This window comes from Seriola dumerili, unplaced genomic scaffold (assembly GCF_002260705.1).
Source record: "Seriola dumerili isolate Sdu_G_001 unplaced genomic scaffold, Sdu_1.0 BDQW01000449.1, whole genome shotgun sequence".
In the NCBI taxonomy this organism is placed as follows: Eukaryota; Metazoa; Chordata; class Actinopteri; order Carangiformes; family Carangidae; genus Seriola; species Seriola dumerili.
In genome coordinates, this window is record NW_019174704.1 from 1,911,894 (window position 1) to 1,931,071 (window position 19,178).

The 19,178-nt window shown below is 38.0% G+C and overlaps 1 protein-coding gene across 1 annotated transcript in view; it reads right to left on the reverse strand.

Annotated features, from left to right (window-relative positions):
* Positions 1 to 19,178, reverse strand: part of fstl4 (follistatin like 4) — a 196,909-nt gene that overhangs the window by 29,950 nt on the left and 147,781 nt on the right. Inside the window, exons 7-9 of the mRNA XM_022762535.1 lie at positions 14,043 to 14,209; positions 9,141 to 9,261; positions 5,848 to 6,009 (exon numbers count right to left, since the gene is read on the reverse strand). Coding sequence (XP_022618256.1) covers positions 5,848 to 6,009; positions 9,141 to 9,261; positions 14,043 to 14,209 — 450 coding nt within the window. The remainder of the gene's footprint in view (positions 1 to 5,847; positions 6,010 to 9,140; positions 9,262 to 14,042; positions 14,210 to 19,178) is intronic.

Consider the following 19,178-nt stretch of genomic DNA (forward strand, 5'->3'; position numbering starts at 1 on the left):
AAAAAGTCACAGTATTGTAGGGCATAAAAAGTCATAAAAAAGCCATAGTATAGTAAGCCATTAAAAGTCCTAAAAAAAGTCATAGTATAGTAAGGCATAAAAAGTCATAAAAACCACATAGTATACTGAGGCATGAAAAGTCATAATAGTGTAAGGCATAAAAAATCATAAAAAAGTCATAGTATAGTAAGGCATAAAAAGTCATAAAAACCACATAGTATACTGAGGCATGAAAAGTCATAATAGTGTAAGGCATAAAAAATCATAAAAAAGTCATAGTATAGTAAGGCATAAAAAGTCATAAAAAGGCATAGTATAGCAATAGAAATGACTTAGTATAGTAAGGCAAAAATAGTGATAAAAACAAAAGTATAGTATGGAATAAAAATGTCATGGTAGTAAGGCATAAAAAAGTCATAGTATAGTAAGGCATAAAACAGTCACAGTATATTAAGGAAACACAAGTCATAATATATCAGAAATTAAAATGAAGCTAAAAGTGTTCAATCAGGAAGAATATCTCTTCCCTTATACCCCCTATGTCACAAGCCCCGCTTCCTGCTATGTATAGGTTCCACCCGCTCATTCACGTCTTCACCCAATCAAAACGTTACTCGGTGGCCTTCAGCCAATCACCTGTAAGCTGTCAAACTTTAAAATTGTTCTCTCTCTCTGCTGTCATTCAACTGTCATTTCAGAACCATGAAGAATCTGCAACCCACCTCCACCCCTTCTCCACCTCAACCATGGACGCCAGATCATCTCCAAACAAACAATCCAATCAGAAGTTTCCCTCGTGCAGACATTACCCCCCTCAAGCTCCATTCCTCATCACCACCACCAGTGTCTAGACTCAGAGGGAAGATTCCTCTTAATGGAAGGACCTTAAACCGATGAATTGTATCCATTGTGATACACTTCCTTATGGGGTCTAAGTGCCAAAGTCTATTCCTTCTGGTCCCAATAAATTTCACTTTACTTAAATTCTCATACTCTCTTGTTCCTCTTATTAGTCTCTCCTGATTGAAATGTCATAGTATAGTAAGGCATGAAATAGTCATAGTACAGTAAAGCATAACAACGTCATATTTTAGTACGGCATAAAAAGCCATAAAACATCTCAGTAAAGTAAGGCATAAAATGTAATAAAAACGTCATAATATAATAAGGCTTAAAACGTCATAAAAATGTCATAGTATAGTTAAGTACAAAAAGTCATAAAAACGACATAGTATCGTAAGGCATAAAAACATCATTGAATAGTTAGGCATAAAAAGCCATAAAACGTCACAGTATAGTAAGGCATAAAAGGTCATAAAAACGTCATAATATAATGAGGTGTAAAACGTCATTTATTAAATTCTCATACTCTCTTGTTCCTCTTTTTAGTCTCTCCTGATTAAAATGTCATAGTATAGTAAGGCATAAAAAGTTATAGTATAGTAGGGTATAAAAACGTCATATTATATTAAGTCATAAAAATGCCATTGCATAGTAAAGCATAACAATGTTATAGTGTAGTAAGGAATAAAAAGTCAGAAAAACATCATAGTAGAGTGAGGCATAAAAATATAATAGAGTGAGGCATAAAAATGCCATTGTATAGTAAAGCATAACAATGTCATTGTATAGTAAGGCATAAAACATCTGAGTATAGTAAGGCATAAAAATGTCATAGAATAGTAAGGAATAAAAACGTCAAAGTATAGTAAGGTATGTGTTATGTTTATGTTTACTCCCGCTAGCAACCTGACTGGTAGCCTACAGAGACAGACAGAAGCCAGGGCTAGCCTGCTAGTTAACGCTGGCTAACATATCTAAACAACATCAGTTGACATTTTCTGGTGACGTTAGGTACCACTGTGATATTTTAACATGAACTGAGCCTTCAGATAACCCCTTATCAAATGCTAGCATGCCTAAATCGGTTGTCTTGGAGACACAGCCTCTTGGGGGGCACATTGGAATGATCTAATGTGACTTTACTTCAAACATAGTGTGAAAGAGTTCACTCAAATATTGATAAGGACAGTTCTGTCTTCTGAAAATATTGGAAGGAACATGTCCCTACTGTCCAATGCAAACCTATTCCCTTGCTCTGTGATGTACAGCTGCACTCTGATCCTGTATGAAGCACTACATACATCACAACACCACACACTTTACAGTGTGGTGAGAGTGAATGATGTGTTACAATGCACCTCTTACAGTCATTGTTGTATAAAATCATTAAAAGCAGCTTCAGTTTTTTTCCCTTTTCTGTACATCTCTCGAAAGAGCGACAGCATCTATACACTTCTGTAACATTGGACATTCACACTCACCCTTCAGTCTCCCTCCCCTGTTAGATTTCTTCTTTTTCCCTCACATCTGCTTACTACCTGTTACAACTTAAAGCTAGCATACTGTAAGAGTTTGTTTTCCTGCAGAACCACAAATTTACCAAACAGCAATAAAGCACATGCTCATTTTTACGCTGAAATTTATCTCTACCTTATAATTTATGCCTACTGGGTTGTAAAATAACAAGACATTACAGAAGTTGACGCAAAGCTTTTCACACTAGTGAAATGTCTTTTGGATTCTGATAATAATTCTCTTTTATCAAGGGAAAAGTGTGTAATGCTTTGAAGTGAAAACTGCCTTGAAGCAGGCCTTCATAGAATGAGACACCACTTTAATTACTTCTGATTCATAATTATGTTCAGATCAATTCTTATTGTAAACCACTGAATCAACCACTCATTAAATTAGTCTTTATATCCTTATTTGCAGGCTTGTAGCAGTGCATAATGACAGAGGTTGGAGTAGTTTTGTCTTAGATTGTGACTTATTCTTCTTTTTACATGGGTGTATTACAGTTACTATAACAGCAAATAGAGCATGTGCTCAGGAGTCAATAGGAGCCCTGGCCTTAATATGGCTATAATCACTATTTCAATAGTAACAACGGACCACATGAATACTTTTGTGTGGAAAGGGTAGTAGTGACAAGCCCACAGATAATTAAAACCTGACTCTGCAGTTCCCTTTAGCTCTATGGAGGTTTATAGCATCTTTTTAGTTTAGTTTTCTGGCCTACAAATTTTATGTATTGGATCTCTCTCACCACTCTCATTGTGTTTTTGGCTGCAGCAGGCAGGGAAAGAGCTCTAAAAACCCACTATACTTTACCTGTTCAGCACGAAACCACGAGCAGACAGACAAATTTAGCAACTAGCTAGTGAATGTGGAGCATTTAGCAGCTAAAGAGCCAGATATTTCTCTCAGGAGTTAGTGGAGAGCAAAACAAAACTAAAAAGAGCATGAATATTGGATGTACATTCATCAGGAGGCCAGAAACACGACTCCAAATGAATGCTGATGTTACTCTTTAATATGTGATAATATGTCAGTATTATGTTAACAGTTTAAGTGGCTAGAAAATACTTATGCTTGTATGGGTGTTTTGTAAAGTAGCCAATAAAATTCCTTGCTAAGTGGAAATGAAGTAACACTGAGTCACATGTCAACCACCACTTCAACATGTAAAGACACCCTCTTGATGGGTCAGCGAAGAGTTAAGTTAAAAAAGAAAAGGATCATCTTGTGATTTGATTAACAGAGTATATACTTGGTTTCCTCTCTCATTTGGACAAACGTCTCTGATGAACTGATACACTTTAGATCTTTCATAAGACCTGAGGAACAGGTCCATCAGAGCTACTAAAAATGATGCAAGATTTCCCATTACGGTCTGTATTCCTGAATGTGTACACTGACGATTCCTGTCAGCAGCATAATATACCAACATCAGACATGATGTGAGTAGGTTACTTTGCCCTGTGCTATGTAGGAGACTATGCAGAGAGGGTGTATGTTTGCGTGTGAAGGTAATGCCTTAAGGAAATTTGTATGATGATCATATGTACTACTAAATAAGAAAAGGTCAAAACATTTAGCTCACTCAACAGCCACATATGCAGTTTACAACCATAAATTCCCCTTGTAGGGTTTTTCCTAAACAGAGAATTGGGAGGCTGCTGCCGCCATAACATTTCATGCTGCCTCCGCCTCCCGTCAGAATTCTAGTACTTGTTTTCTCGGTACTCTGTTGATTTGACGTTTGTAACTGCAATTGCAGCTGTACACCACTACAGCAATGTAGTAATCCGCACATCAGGTAGAGCCATCCGAAATTGCCAAAGAAGAAGAATACAAACGCACTGGATTTTCTGCCTGCGGAAGGAGGCGGCACCCTGATTTTGCGACTCTTCGTAAGGGTGAATAGGGTTGCCACCTGTCCCGTATGATCGTCCCGTATTTGAAAATAAAATGATTCTAGTACTTGTTTTCTCAGTACTCGGTAGAGTTGAATCAATACAGGATACACTTTGTCCCATATTTTTGTTCATGTTATGTCCTCAAAGTGCTGTGAATAATCTAATGTCAAGTAAAACCAAACCAGTTACCACCTTTTTTCACATTCACATTTTACATCCAAGCACACCCAACTTCTTGAAAAGTTTCCCTAAATTAATGTTACATCCCTGTATAATTTTTTTTTTGTTTCAGAAATGTCTTAAATCACAGGTTATTTTAAAAAGAGAGTTTGCAAGGAGTAGAATCGTGAGGACAGGTGAAACAGTGCAGAGTGCAGACATCATTAGTTCTTCTAATATGGGAAAAAAACATTAATTCACGTTACTGACGAGATACGGTTAATGTGTCAGGACTGAAAGTAGGCCTAGTTCTCAGCCACAAGTGGAAGTTGCCGGTGGAGGTGAAGATCAGAGCACGAGAGAGGAGTCAAGGTGAGTATTTTTTAAAAGGCCCCCCAGGTTCTCTCTTAACTGTTTTTCTTTAAACAATGCTCCTCCTATCAACTGTCAGTATGTAGTTACAATTTTACAGAATTCAGATAAAAATCAGGATTAAGGCAAAACTTTGACAATGTTATATTAGACTCCTGACATATGACATGTGGAAATGAACTAGCTAATCTAACCTCCTCTGTGCTTTGATTTTTTGTTGAACCATGGCTACATTAAAATGATAATCTACACTACTTAATCCACTTTTCCACTCTATTCTTTTCTCTTTCCTTAAAGTCTTTAATGAAAAAAAGCACAAATTATCACTGCAAGTAGGATGCCCGCCCGCTGTCATTTCCCACTTTAGTTAGCAAATTTGAAACCGTAGCCACCACAGTGTTTATGTGTTGGTGAACCTTGCAGAACCTCCCTTGTTTGAGTGTCTCAGGGTTGATAAGAGGCTATTACCACAGGTAATGACCCACACACAGCCAATAAACTCTCCCTTAATGAGAACTAGGCCATAAAAAGAAAAGTCATGCCTCCTTCTCTCTGATACTGAGAGTGTGTCTTTTAAAACACTCTTATAGGCTGGATAAGTAGCTGCCATTTCCTGACATGCAGTATATCTCATTTTATTTTCACGCTTTTGATCTTCCTTTCCATTCACTTTTAAAAAAAGAAGTATGTTTATTTTGTCTAAGGAGCAATGTGAAGACAGCTGAAGAGGGTGATGCAATCTTGGTTTCACCAACTATGATGAACGTATGTAACAACGTATGGAATGAAACTAAATGGAAATCACAACAGAATATCACTGGTGAGTGGCACCACTGACTTTTCAATAAAAGAGAAGTTAGTTTAAGAGAACACCACCTTGAATCTCTAGCTTTGTTTTCATTGTCCATATGCATTGCTTTGGTTTATAAAGATTTCTGCAGTATTGGCCTACCGCAGTATGTACTTTGCAATTCAAAAACACTGCACCAGCAAGATGTGACATAAAGTATCTGCTAAAATACAGCACTCCTCAAAATAATCAAAAACTCCTCACCTATGAGAGAAAGCTGTTTGGAGGATCTGGGCTGCAGGTCCATGCCGTTCTTCAGCCAGAGGAGTTTGGGATTTGGGATGCCATCGGCATGGCAGTGAAGGCTGGCAGATACACCTGGCTCCTGGGCCTGCGTTTCCGGATAGACCAGGATCACTGGAGGGACTGGACGCACAAACACAAACAAAACCAAGACACAAATAGGGAGAGAGGAGAGGGGCGAGTGAAAACATAATTACACAATGTTTCATGGTAGACCGTAATTCCTGCAGGAATATAGCACAAACACCCACACGCACAGTGCACAGAGAGGAATTTGTCTCCCCCCAGCATGGAATATATTCACACATAACAAGAATCCAGGAGCTATGGGGCTGCTTTCTTACAGCTCGAGTCCTGCATGAAATAGATGCTGGGCGTATCTGCCACTTACCACCTCCTCTGGGGAGAGGACCACAAATGAACGTGGAGGAATCGAGGGGGAAAATGAAATATGAGGTAATAGTTTACATGAACAGGTAAGCTGTCATTTTCTGGTTAGGATGCAGGATCACGCTCTCAACCTTGAGGCTATGGCCAAATCCTGATGCACCTTCCTTCCACGAGCTCAATCATCTCTTCCATTCAACTTACAACCCTGCCCCTTAACCCTAATGCAATGTTAATTTTGCATTTGTTGCTTGTTTGATCTTTTGCTTTCTTTATTATTTTTTCCATTATTTTTTTCCCCTGGTTTACAGATACTGTATATCTACATATACCACACACACATAAACACACAAATAAAATACCTACTTCCTCATCCTACACACACACACACACACACACACACACACACACACACACACACACATCTCCTCACTTCTGTGTTGTACTTTTGTCTTGTCTGAAGGTCCCTGAAATGTAATCTGTCTCTCTTTATGTATGTTCTGTTATATCACCTCTTCTGTTTTGCTACTGAAACAGTATTTTGCTACGGATTCTCTTCCTCTCTTCCATTTTAATTAATGTGTACTGTATGGACTTGCAGAAATATTCTTGAACACATTGATATCATATTCTAAGGTATTATAATACCATAGATGAAACACTAGACTGCAGCTATGGCTATTTTTCACCAATACTAAAGCTGCAGTGCTGTCATCCTTTTCATTGCAGTACAGAAGTAAGCATGGATGTTATTGCTTTAATAGCACAACAGGATGCAAACCGCCCACTTAGTTTAATGTGGCACTTGGCTCCCCTCCATTCCACCTTATCTCACCTTGTGCTATCTCACTTGAAATACCTTGAATCCCCAACACAAACATTTGGTAATTGCACTATCTTGATAACTCATCCTATAGGACCCTAGTCTGTCTCCATGACTCCCTTCCCATCACTTGCTCTCCCTCTTCAGTTCAAGGTAAAATAAAGCTGCATTTCTTTGCAATTAGCATCTCAGAAAAAAAAAACAATCACACCTATTGTCTCTCCTTATTATTAATATTTTTCCCCCTGCTTTGTTGGCCTGTCACCCTGAGACAAAAGTGCAGAAATTAGAGAGGGCAGTATCTTTGATTTGTTGTTACAGGTGGGAGGAGGGCTTTTAAATTTCTTCCTCCATAGATTTTCTTTGGAGAGATGCCTAGTAATAAAAACTGCAGGTAGGAGAGATGAGGCCCCTTATGCATATGATTAATAGAGTATGTGCAAGACAGCGCTTTGAAAAGTTCAGTATTTTAGCTCAAGCTGCTTCTATCCACTGCATAAATTCAAGTGAATATGCTGCATGCACACACAATTAGTTTTTAGGCTTATGTAAGTAATGATATCATCTTCCATGGCAAGAGAGTCACTTTGATGCAATGCTCTGACAGATGTGATCTGTGAATCGTTTGAGAAGCCACTTCTTAAACACTAAACCATAGCTTCATTTTAAAAGAAGATCTACATAATATGCAGCAACTGTATTATAATAAAGGAAATACTGAAATGATTTATTTATTAGGTGAATGACAGAAAATTAATCAGTAGCTATTTTGATAATTGATTGATCGTTTCAGTCATTTTTCAAGCAAACATGCCAAGTTTTCGCAAAAGGATTTACAGCCCTTACCTTGGCTTTGGGAACATATAATTGTGATTCTTCACTTTTTATAGACATTGACATTTAACGCATAAAACAATAATTAATTAAGAATATATTGAGCAGATTAATCGATAAAGAAAATAATCATTAGTTATGGTCATAACAAAACAGAGTAATAACAGAGACAGATAATTTAAGAAAAAATGCACTGCCTTCAATGCTTAATACTTCTAAACCTCAGGTCTTGCCAAAAAGACACAAGGCAATATTGCATCTGTTACTAATTCTAAACCAGAAATTAGATTATTCACTTTGCTTAAATTATTCAGGCAGTGCATTAACACTGCAACCCATTTGACAATTCCAGTGATTCCCTTCACATTAGTTTCACTGAATTAAAGGTAACAAACAGTCAAATATGTCAAGGCAATACATAACATCTGAAAATCTGTAGAGTGGCCTGTGGTTCAATCTTATTTAAATGACTATGTTTTTGTTGGGTGTTGCTCCTTGTCTTTGAAAATGTGTTGTTTTCTGATCTATTATTATTTATCTTGATGTCATGACATTATATTTTGTGGTTTGTACACTTTGTCTTTTTTTGTTTTGTGTGTGTTGCTTCATTTCTCCCTTCTAATAAACCTCTTTTATTTACTTACTGCTTAATTAGTTAACTCACTATTTGTTCTCATATGACCAATGCTTGGGAACCAGCCAACCAAGTGGTACATATTTGTGTTTAGGAGGAAAATAAATAGGATAACAAATTTCTGTGAGGCTGATCTTTAGCAGAATAACATGAAATGTAAGTGGATAGATAAAAGTAGCCAAGAATCCACCACAGTCACTGCGTTTTCTTTGCGGTGAAAAACGATCAAACTATTCCTTGAAGCCACCCCATCTATGAAAGGGGCACAATGAATTGCACTCTAGCCCTTTTGAAATGTCTGGATGGGCTGTGATGGACAAAACAGTTCAGTTTAATGGTATCCCTGGTTTCCTGACATTTCAGTCAAGGACAGGTTGGATTACTTGTTTTTGACACTGTTCTTCAAGCAAAAGGCCCCAGGTTTTGATTGTGACTGAATGCTCACTTTTTCTTCACTGTAACGAGGGTGGGCAATAAGAAAAACTCACTCTCTGAGGAACCACAGAGTAGCACAAACAAAAGCATTTTGTTCACACTTCTCTTACAATTTTAAGTAAGAAATGAGCCACTACTGACCATTCACCTGCAGCACATGTGTCTGATAGAGGTCTTCATAGCCGTAGGCATGGCAACTGTAGTTCCCCATGTGGATGGTTGTCACCTTGGTGATGTACAGGGAGCCGTCATCCCCAAAGTCCTGTAATAAAGGGAAGAGATGGAAGTTAAGAATAAAGTAATGAAGAGGAGGCGGTGGTGGTGAAAGCGCACAAGAAGGAAGGAAGAGGAGGGAGGGAGGAGGAGCGAAGATGGGAGAAGTACAGGAGGTGCAGGAGAGGGAACAGTGGTGAAGAATGGGGTGTAGCAAAGAGCCACAGGGAGTGAGGGAGAAATGAAGATAGCTTGATAGAATACATAAGGATGCATGGAGAGAGCACGGAGAGGAGAGAGGAGGCACACAACAGCAGGGAGTGATGAGAAAAGACAAGAGAGAAAAAGAGTGATGCAAAAAGGAAGAGAGACCATGAATCAACTGTTTCCCTGTTGAGCTGCAGCAGGCGTTGGGGAATTTGATCCTCCTCTCTCCCCTCATCACACTGCCTCAGCCTGATAAATGGCAAGGGTTAAAAATATAAAGCCCATTAGGTTGATGAATGGAGCTGGTTGTTGTTGGTGCAGCAAGCGGCAGTCACCAGGGGTTTCCAGCCACAGCTTAGGGTGGATTAAGGTATTAAATAGTTTGCTGTCCCACCAAGTGGCACAGCAGATGTCCTGATGCAGCTCTGTCATGACATGGAAACCACAAACGGCTGCTTTCTTTCGGACCTGACAAGAGGGTCGCTTTGTGACTTGAAAAATGTGAAATGATTTAACTGTAAGATAGACAGGGGAGCTTAAGCAGCTTTTAAAGTTCAGAATTTACAATTAAGGTGAGAGATACAACTACACCAGCAAGGGCAATTAAAATAGAATGGGCCATTTGGGTTAAAAAATATGACTGTAATATATCTGACAGGTTGTGCCGGATATATTTTACTTTAAAATCTTAACTATCTGTTGTGGTTCCTGTGGAAAAAAGGGTATTCAGTAGGACTGTCTCCCAAACACTGATGATTCAAATCATCATTCAAGTCACTCACAATTTTAACTTCATTGTCAGTCGAATAATAAGACTTATTTTGATAGGCTATAAGCTTGAAGCTAAATTGTAATTGAAAGAGAGGTTTCAATTAATTCTTTTGGTGTCACAGATGACACCAAAAGAATTAAGAGGTGAATCTTGGAAGTCAACAGCAAGACTTGGGATGTTGACTTACAGGAGTTTAGTCTGGGACGGATGTCTGCTCAGTGGCTGCATGTGACTGTGGTGTAACTGGGCAGAGTAGATTTCATCATTATAAGTAAGGTGTATTGCTGAAAAACAGCTCAGTACTTTCTTACACTGAAACTGGTGACTCAGAATCAACTTGGAAAGTTCAGATTCTGGTACAGCCACAGTATTCAGGCAAAACAAGTCTGAATTTTAAGATATTGCTCAAGCTGACAAAAAGCTGAAAACCTCAAAGTTGTCTTTCACTCTGATCACTGAGCCTACATTGTCTCTGGCTGGCTGCTGTCATAAGGACTAAGAAGCTTTGATATTGGCTTGCAAAGCTCCTCATAACATAATGGAAATAGTTCTTAACCTTCTAGTTCATGAAATTCACCAATAGTCCTGAGAGACAGACAAAAACATATAATTTTCTTGAATGAAAATTATGTTTTTGTAATGGAAAAAGCAGTGGGAGGATCATACATGAAGCCAATGTCCACATCCAAATTAATAAACTTAACTCATTGAAGTTTTGCTTTTCAGATGCAAAACTACATGAATGTCTCCTTTGATCTATTCTGCAATAGTAATGATCATTACTTTTTTATAATACACAATAGTGCTAATGCAATAAAGCTTGCACATACTTAAGAGTTACATTGTTATGTTGTTTATCAAGTGGTTGCAATGTACACATAAATAAAGCAGTTTTTAATAAAATAAATATACAATATTCATTTCATTTCTGAATTAATCAGTATCCAGTTTCACTCAGACATAGAACACTTTGGGTAATGCACCCCAGTAGCTACAGTATAGGCAGTTCTGGCAGACTGTATTGCTATTCTTTCTGTTCCTGTTTGTAGTTCTGCTTTTGTGTTTTTGCTCTCCTGCAATCAAACCTGCTGAAACAGGTCTGAACCCTCCAATATACACAGAGCAATTATTTTTAGGAGAACACTGCTCCACTCAAAATGTAAAATACCCATGATTGAGAGTAAAAACCACATAAATGAATAGGCACAGTGGAAATAGTATAGTGGAGAAGAAGGTGGACAGAGAGAGATAGATGGAGAATAAAGACTGGAAAGAAACTAAGAGACAGCAGACAAATGAGACTAATTGTAATGGTGGCTCAGCTCTCAGATTCAGGGGTTATATGAGAGACTGCAGAAAGACTTCGATCACTATCAAGTGAAACTTCTAATAACAGGGCTGTTTTCATTCAACACAGTTCAACAGAGGAAAATAGTGTGCTGAAGGGAGAATTGTCTCATCCCTCCTCTCACCCAGTTTCCTCTTTGGGCTAAAGGAGAATTTTTTGGAATTTGGAATTTTAAAAAAAAAATGTTACGGGTTATTTAGTTACTGTTTTTCATTCTTTCTGTCTTATCTTATTCCAATTTTACTAATCTAACAGAAAAGGTTTAATAAATTCATCATATGGATGTAAATCTTATTGAATTGAATACATTTATTTCAAGGAGAACCTTATAATATTTGCTGACTTCAACTTCTCTGGTTAATGTGCTATAGATCAAATGCACCTTATGAAATAGTATTGATTTGAATTTTTTGAAATGAACTGTAGACTTAAACATGTCTAAAATGAAACATGCAGAAAAAGCATATTAAATATAATTTCACTTGTTGATGTGTATGTAGGTATTAATATATAATATAATAATAATTATTGGAATGTCTATGTTCTTGTTCTGTAATGGCTTATTTGTACTTTATTTAGCCAGAAAGTCTCCTAATATGTAACATCTTTAATACAAGAGACAGCTGTCCAGACAGGCTAAGTGGCCATAAGAACTTGGCATATTCCGCTAAATATGCTATTTCTCTGACATCAGGTGTCAGTGCCACCACAAAGTACTGAGGTTATCGCTATCATTTATTTAGGGATTTTGTTTGTTTCGTCTTTGACTTAACTCAGTGAAAAGAAAGTCAAACACAGCCAGGGCTCTCCTTCCTCCACACAGATCACTGCACTCTGTGGAAATTCATTATGCATGGTCGAGCCTGAGGGACCTCTGTTGCCATCACCTTTCTTCCAGTCTCCACCTTAACACTTGACATTGTTTATCGGCTCATCATCACAGCAGACCAACAAGGCCGCTCATTAACATGCAATTAGTGAATTGTGATCCGGTGGTGGGTAAAGCAAGGCCGACGCTGTGCTGTCACCTGTGCAGATGTGTCTAAACAGGAGCATGGCCACACAGTTCATTAAGCACTGAGCAAGCTATCATTTTACTCTTTCATGGAGGAGACTGGAGAGTAAATTTTGCTTGGTTTGATTTCCTTCCTTGAATCCTTGTTCTTCTTGCTGCTATTCTTCTGCCACCCCTCCTTTCTTTTGTCCTCTCTTGCTTAGCTGGTGTCTGATTGACCATCAGGGTGCACGTGGCACATGAGATATTGTTTTCACCTTGTGAATCTGTGTATGTCTCATCATTGCAAAATATGTTCCTGGAGCCACCAACTGTCACAGGAAGTACCACAGAGGCACTATGGACTACTTTGGCAGGTGTTTATATTAGGGGTGTTGCAATATAGTGCTATTGCTTGTGATATTTAAAAAATTAAATATTGGTATTGTTTTATTTATACACATAGGATAATATTGTGATGGCAGATGTTAGGCCTTGTGGATCTTTTGTTCATTAGTTCATCTGGTTGCTTTTTCAGTATCCCCTAAGTGTAATTGTTCTTTTTATAAGCTTTTGTATAATGATGGTTACAGACTCTCTCCACCTCCCTACTCTGTATGAGTCTAATTCATTTGTCCAAAAAGAGACAAGCACACAATAAACAAAGTTAAACATGAGTTTGACTGATAGCATTTTTTATATATTATTTTATATATTAATATTATTATTATTATTATTATTATTATTATTATTACTTTAATATCATTATTGTGAATTCTTTTGGCTATAATAATTGTGTAGTGAAAATCTGACTATGTGAAACCTCTACATCTGGCTGTGGACAGATTTTGTCAGTATCACAGTATCACAACCATGCGAAATACAGTCATGACACTTTACGGCTGTGTAGTTGAGATCAAAATGAGGGCCAAGTTTGAAGATGGGTGTGCTCAGATGCATAAGTACTGATTACTCTTGTAATAGTGTAGTACTGGAACGTTGGCATGTTGAGTAAATGTTGGCTAACACCTGATAGCGATCACAACTTTAATATGTTAGGCCTGTGTGTCTGTCTTGAGTTGAGGCTCTCATGCCCACTTGTGCCCATGAAACTATTAACACTGCTTAAATAGTATTCATAACACTGACATCACTCAACTGTTCATAAGAGGTGATGTTGACCGGAAAGATAAGGACTGAGACAACCTACACATATAATCAATATGAACAAAAACAAATGCATTCTCATGAATTCTTTTGCTCAAGAAATTGTATTAAAAAAAAAAAAAAAATTTCATGCTGTGAAAGTTTTACTTCTATTTCATCATCCATAATCTTATCAACCAGAAACCAACAAACATGAGTTTTTTCATTATTCATAGCTCATGTTTGTGAGATAAGGAACAAATAACCACATTCCATCGCCTTCAACTCTAGCAACACTATCATCACCAACATCGACAAAAAGCAGTATCAAACATGATCAAGATAACAGCAACAATGACTCACATTAATATCCTCCAGGTCCAAGAAGTTTAATATGATGCCGTTCCTCTTCCAGATGATTGGGGGGCGCAGCGTCCCCTGGATGGCACAGGTAAGGACGGCACTGAGGCCCACTGTTACTGTGGAGACACTAATGCGCTGGTCCTCTGCCAGGCTCAGCTGGACAACCTCTGTTAGATTGAGAGTATGAACAGAGATGATTGGTGTTGGAGAGACAGAGGGGATGACAGCGAAGCAAAGAAAAGATGACAGTAAGAGGAAAAGATTGGGAGAAATGAGAACATGGAGAAAGAAAGAGGGGAAAAAGGCAGCAGAGAAAATAACAAATCAGAATAGGTGTGCTGATGTAGTGGAACTGTAGCCAGGGTTAATACATTTCTAAGCTTCCATCTCATTATTAGTGGACTGAGGAGGATAAACAGCTGTCCGGGAGTGAAGGATATCCAGTATGAAAAAAGACCATGTGTCAGAGGACACATAGCTAGCCAAATATCATTCTTCTCATTAAGGGAAATTTATGTTCATTGAAATGGCCATCCAATTCAATTCACCTTTATGGCAAATTAAGAATTATTCTTCACTGGTTCCCCTTGGTGCAATAAATACTATCTGTCGCCAAGCTGTGTGGCCAGGCCAGATCTACAGTCGCAGTTAGAGTCTGAAGACTTTGTGATCTACTGAACCTTTTTCTCATTGTCACTTTAAACTTACACTGAGCCCAATATTTTAATTAGACATTAAAGTAGTGTCTTTGCAACAAAGTGTGCTTTACAATATATTAAGTATGTACCATATATCCTCACTATTAAATCTATTTCATGACCTTTATTGCATTACAATACCACCCAATACTTTGTCTTTCTCCCATTTTGGGCGAGGAGCATAAGTATCCTGATGACAGTGAGATATCGTGTGAATGTGGAGTTCAGGCATGCCGGCACTGACATGATATATGTCAGTGTGCGACCCTGGGTCAATATTGGCTGAGGCACAGGTTATACTTGGTTCAATAAATAAAGAGACACAGACACCTGATAGAAATCTAAATGGAGCCAGCTAAGGGTAACACTGAGCAAATCACATACAAAGCATTTACTGGACTGATACTATTAACTGCCCTTACTTCATGACCTTACATTACCCAAATATTTTAAGAGAGGATACGCCATTAAAGATCTAGGAAAGACAAGAAAAAGAACAGGTGAAACTGAAATCTGTCATTATGGTTGCAAATTAAACATCCATAGATGAAAATGCTGTGACTAACAAAATAAATACTAACACATTCAGTAAGCTTCATTACAATAAATACTATGATGTTTGTACTTATAACTATGGTTTTCTGAAGAAAGATAGTCTTTGTTGTGATGAGATTTTACTGAGGTGGTTTCAGATGTTATTAAGAAATTATGCTGATTTGGGTGTTCCTGCTACTCACTTAAACGTATTTTGCCACAAACTATAACATCGAGTTGTCTTGTAACTGTCAGGCTTTAATGCTTGCCTTCCACAGCGGGGGGTGCTTATTTCTTTTTGCTCCTATAATAAGCAAAGCAGCGTAACTTAACACATTCAAAGCATGACATCTGTCTGGGAGGGAGCTGCTCTCACATCACAAATAAAGTTGCAGTGTTGTTTATGAACAAGCTGCTCTCACAGTGTTGATATATTTTTGATATAGCTTATGTTTATTTACCATTATCTACTAACCAGTGTGTTTGTGCTGAGAAACATTTTGGACTTTGCTGACTTGTGCCTCCTTTCTAGACACAACAACTCTATCAAATCTATCACACCCTAAAATGGCACACAAATCTGTATGAAGGAAAAGATTTATACATAAACACTGACTTTTAAGACCTGCAGTGATGAAGCCAGTATCACAACAAATCATTTCAACATCCACAGAGGACAATATTTCATTTTCAGACTTCAAGAAGATAGCTAACACACTTTGAAATGTTTTTGGGGAACTTCCTGTCCAGATGAAGACTTTAACAAATGGTGGTGTAAATTATATATAATGTTTTAAGTTTCTATCTTTATCTGTTCATGTGTGTTCATGTGTGTCTTTGGAGCAGTATTTATGAGCGCTATTTGTCTGCTCCTTGAAAAATCAGCTCCAAAGCCTCTGCTGCATTAAATATCTGACTGAACACATCCTTATGTCTGTTTTCAGTCACTGCCATGAATACAGAGCAATTTCTCCTCACATTTAGTTTGGGTACACAAGCAACTGACAGCCGAGCCTCTGAATCAGACACTATGATTGGCTGTGTGAGGAATGTCGAATTGAGTGATGGGACTCTAGACATCACTAGCAAAGAATGCGGATGAGAATTGATTGATAAAGACACAGAAAGAAAGCAGCAATACACCAGGCAAACAGTAAGACTACTCCAAATCTATTTTTTTAATTTTAATGTTATTGTATCGATCAAAGTCAGTGACTCACGGCTTGTTAGAAAGCGCTAATTCTCTAGTTTAATGAGAAAAAAATTTCTCTAGCTCAGACGGTTGCAGAGTTATGACGCTCTAAAGACAATGTGATATTTGGAAGCGTATACGGTCCCATTGCCTTAAGATGCTCTGTGGCCTGTTAGATGACTGCTAGATGATTCTGATTTTGTATAAAAGACCTAAGTGACTTTGAAAGAGGGTTCATTGTCAGGGCATGGATGGCAGGAGCTGCAGTCACAAAGACAAGCTAACACTGGCACGTTTACATTTATGTTGATCAATGTGCATTGTCCCTAAATAAATAAATGAAAATGAAATGAAAGACTGCTCAACTGATTAGTGTTTCAATTGGCGGAGTGACTAAAGTGACATCTGCATTTAAATCTATGGGAAAGACATCAGTAAATAGGGTTGGAAATTATGTTTGACAGCACACATTTGATTATCATGATATTTGTGCATTAGTGCGATATGTAAGGAAAAACAGAACAGCAACTGTTACTGTCTCAGGTTACTGAGAGTATCAGTGGGACATGATCAGACTGTCAACAAGAGCAGTCCGTCGACAAGTACATAGAGAGGGATACATTAGTAGGGTTGCAGTGCGTAAATCCATCATTACAAAGATGAATACACATTTGAGAGTTCAGCGGTGCAATAGTCACAGGCACTGGTCTAGAGAGATGTGGAAAAAAATGATATGGTCAGATGAGTCATCCTTCCCCACATTCTCCACAAGTGGGTGAGTGCATGTGTGGTGTACACCAAGAGAACAGTACAGGCCAATTAAACACCTATGGGAAATTTTGGATCGACAGACAGCGCTGTCTACGACCACTATCAGAAAACCAAATGAGGGAATATCTTTTGGAAGAATGGTGTCTATCCCTCCAGTAGAGTTCAGCGACTTGTAGAATAAATGCCAAGGAGCATTGAAGCTGTTCTGGCAGCACATGGTGGCCCAACACCTTACTAAGACACTTTATGTTGGTTATTCCTTTAAATTGTCATCTGTGTGTTGTATCCAGACAGACAGCTCAGTCTGTCAGTGATATTTCAATATACATTGGGTACAGTACACTGCCAGGTCCAACAAATTTAGGAATTCAGCAAAACAGTAATTTGGGTGTCAGAACTGGCTTTCAGTGGCATGTGGACAGATGATCTGACATGGCTTGGAGGGGCTGTTGGCTGTGTGATAGCATCATCCAAATCTTGCCATTTTCAGTGTGTAGGCTGCTAGCTGGGAGGGTGTTGTAACCATAGCAATAGGGATTTTGAAAACATTAACAGGCAGGGTAAGCGGAAATGGAGCAGAATGCTGCCTGAAATAGGCGCCCAATGGCTGGCGAATCACACTAATTTAATTTCAGACTCAAGAAACGTATTATTTTGAATGAAACAAAGAAGAAAAAAAAATTAATGAACTATATATTGAGACTTTTGTCTACATAATATTTGTCTACCAAATAGTTGTGATTTGCATGATGCATAATTTTAAAAGATTGACTGGTGATTCTCAGCTAGCACTTTTTATTTGATTTTGAAATGAATACCTTCACTCTGCTCTGTTGTGAAGCAGCACTGACAGCAGTGAAAAGATAACCTTCAGCTCAAAGCCTTTAATGCAGGGCAGTACCACTGCTGTCTACATACCAAATCAAATAGGAAAGGCTCCAACAATTCAAAAGCTGTGTTTAGATATTTCCAGCAGCAGTCAGCCAACCCCTCATATGAGGTCAGTCTGAACTTTTGAACTTTCTGCTGATGTATTAGTTTTCACTTTTAATATCTAGCAGAAAGGCCATTGTATAAAAAGCATCTACCTTTGTGAAAGATCAGTTGTGAAATTAATCTTGACACCGTGAAATTAATCCTGATGCCATCCAACTCAACCCACTGAGATTATAGCTAAGAGTCCAAGAAGACAGAGAGTTGTTATGTGATTAAGAATAGGCCTAAATCATTAGTTACAAAATTTATTAATTGCTGTTGATGACACCTTTCTAAAGAAACTGGATCTAGGAGAGTTGTTAAAGGACATTAGGAAAAATTTAAATGTTAAGATTTTCCTGTGATACAATTAAAAAAAGGCCTTTAGTTGATTGCTGGGTGATAATGATACTCACATATTGTGACTTTTGTTCTGTGGCCACAGACAGAGCCCACTATTCAACACTTGCTTTAAAAAGAGGAAACACTGCGTCTTGTTCATTACATATTTTTCATCCACTGATTTGGGCAAAGGAGTGTGTCCTACCTCTCCATAGCTGTGGCAGGGACAGAACCTCAAGTTGTTTGCTCTTTACTCAGCTCCGTAAGTTAGCTAATTGAATTATCCACCGTATGTGTCCGCTAGTGAGTTTTTTGTACCTACAACAAAATGTTTTTGTTTGAGTGCACCACAGAGTCCATCCTTCATTATTTCTGAGGAGTCGACTATTTGGCAGACCATTAGGATTTTATTTGACGCTTCTTGTTTGTGGAAGATTTAGAATGCCAGCAAAGGTCAACAATAATAAGCCCTGCCCATGACTATGCTGTGATTGGACAGTTGATTGTTTTCAGTTTGGAGGGAAGACGGAGACAAAAAGAGACAATAAGAGACTAAGAATAAGTGAATAAGTTGTGCACCGCAGGGTTAACACAAATTAGTCAAAGAACTTAAAATAATGACTA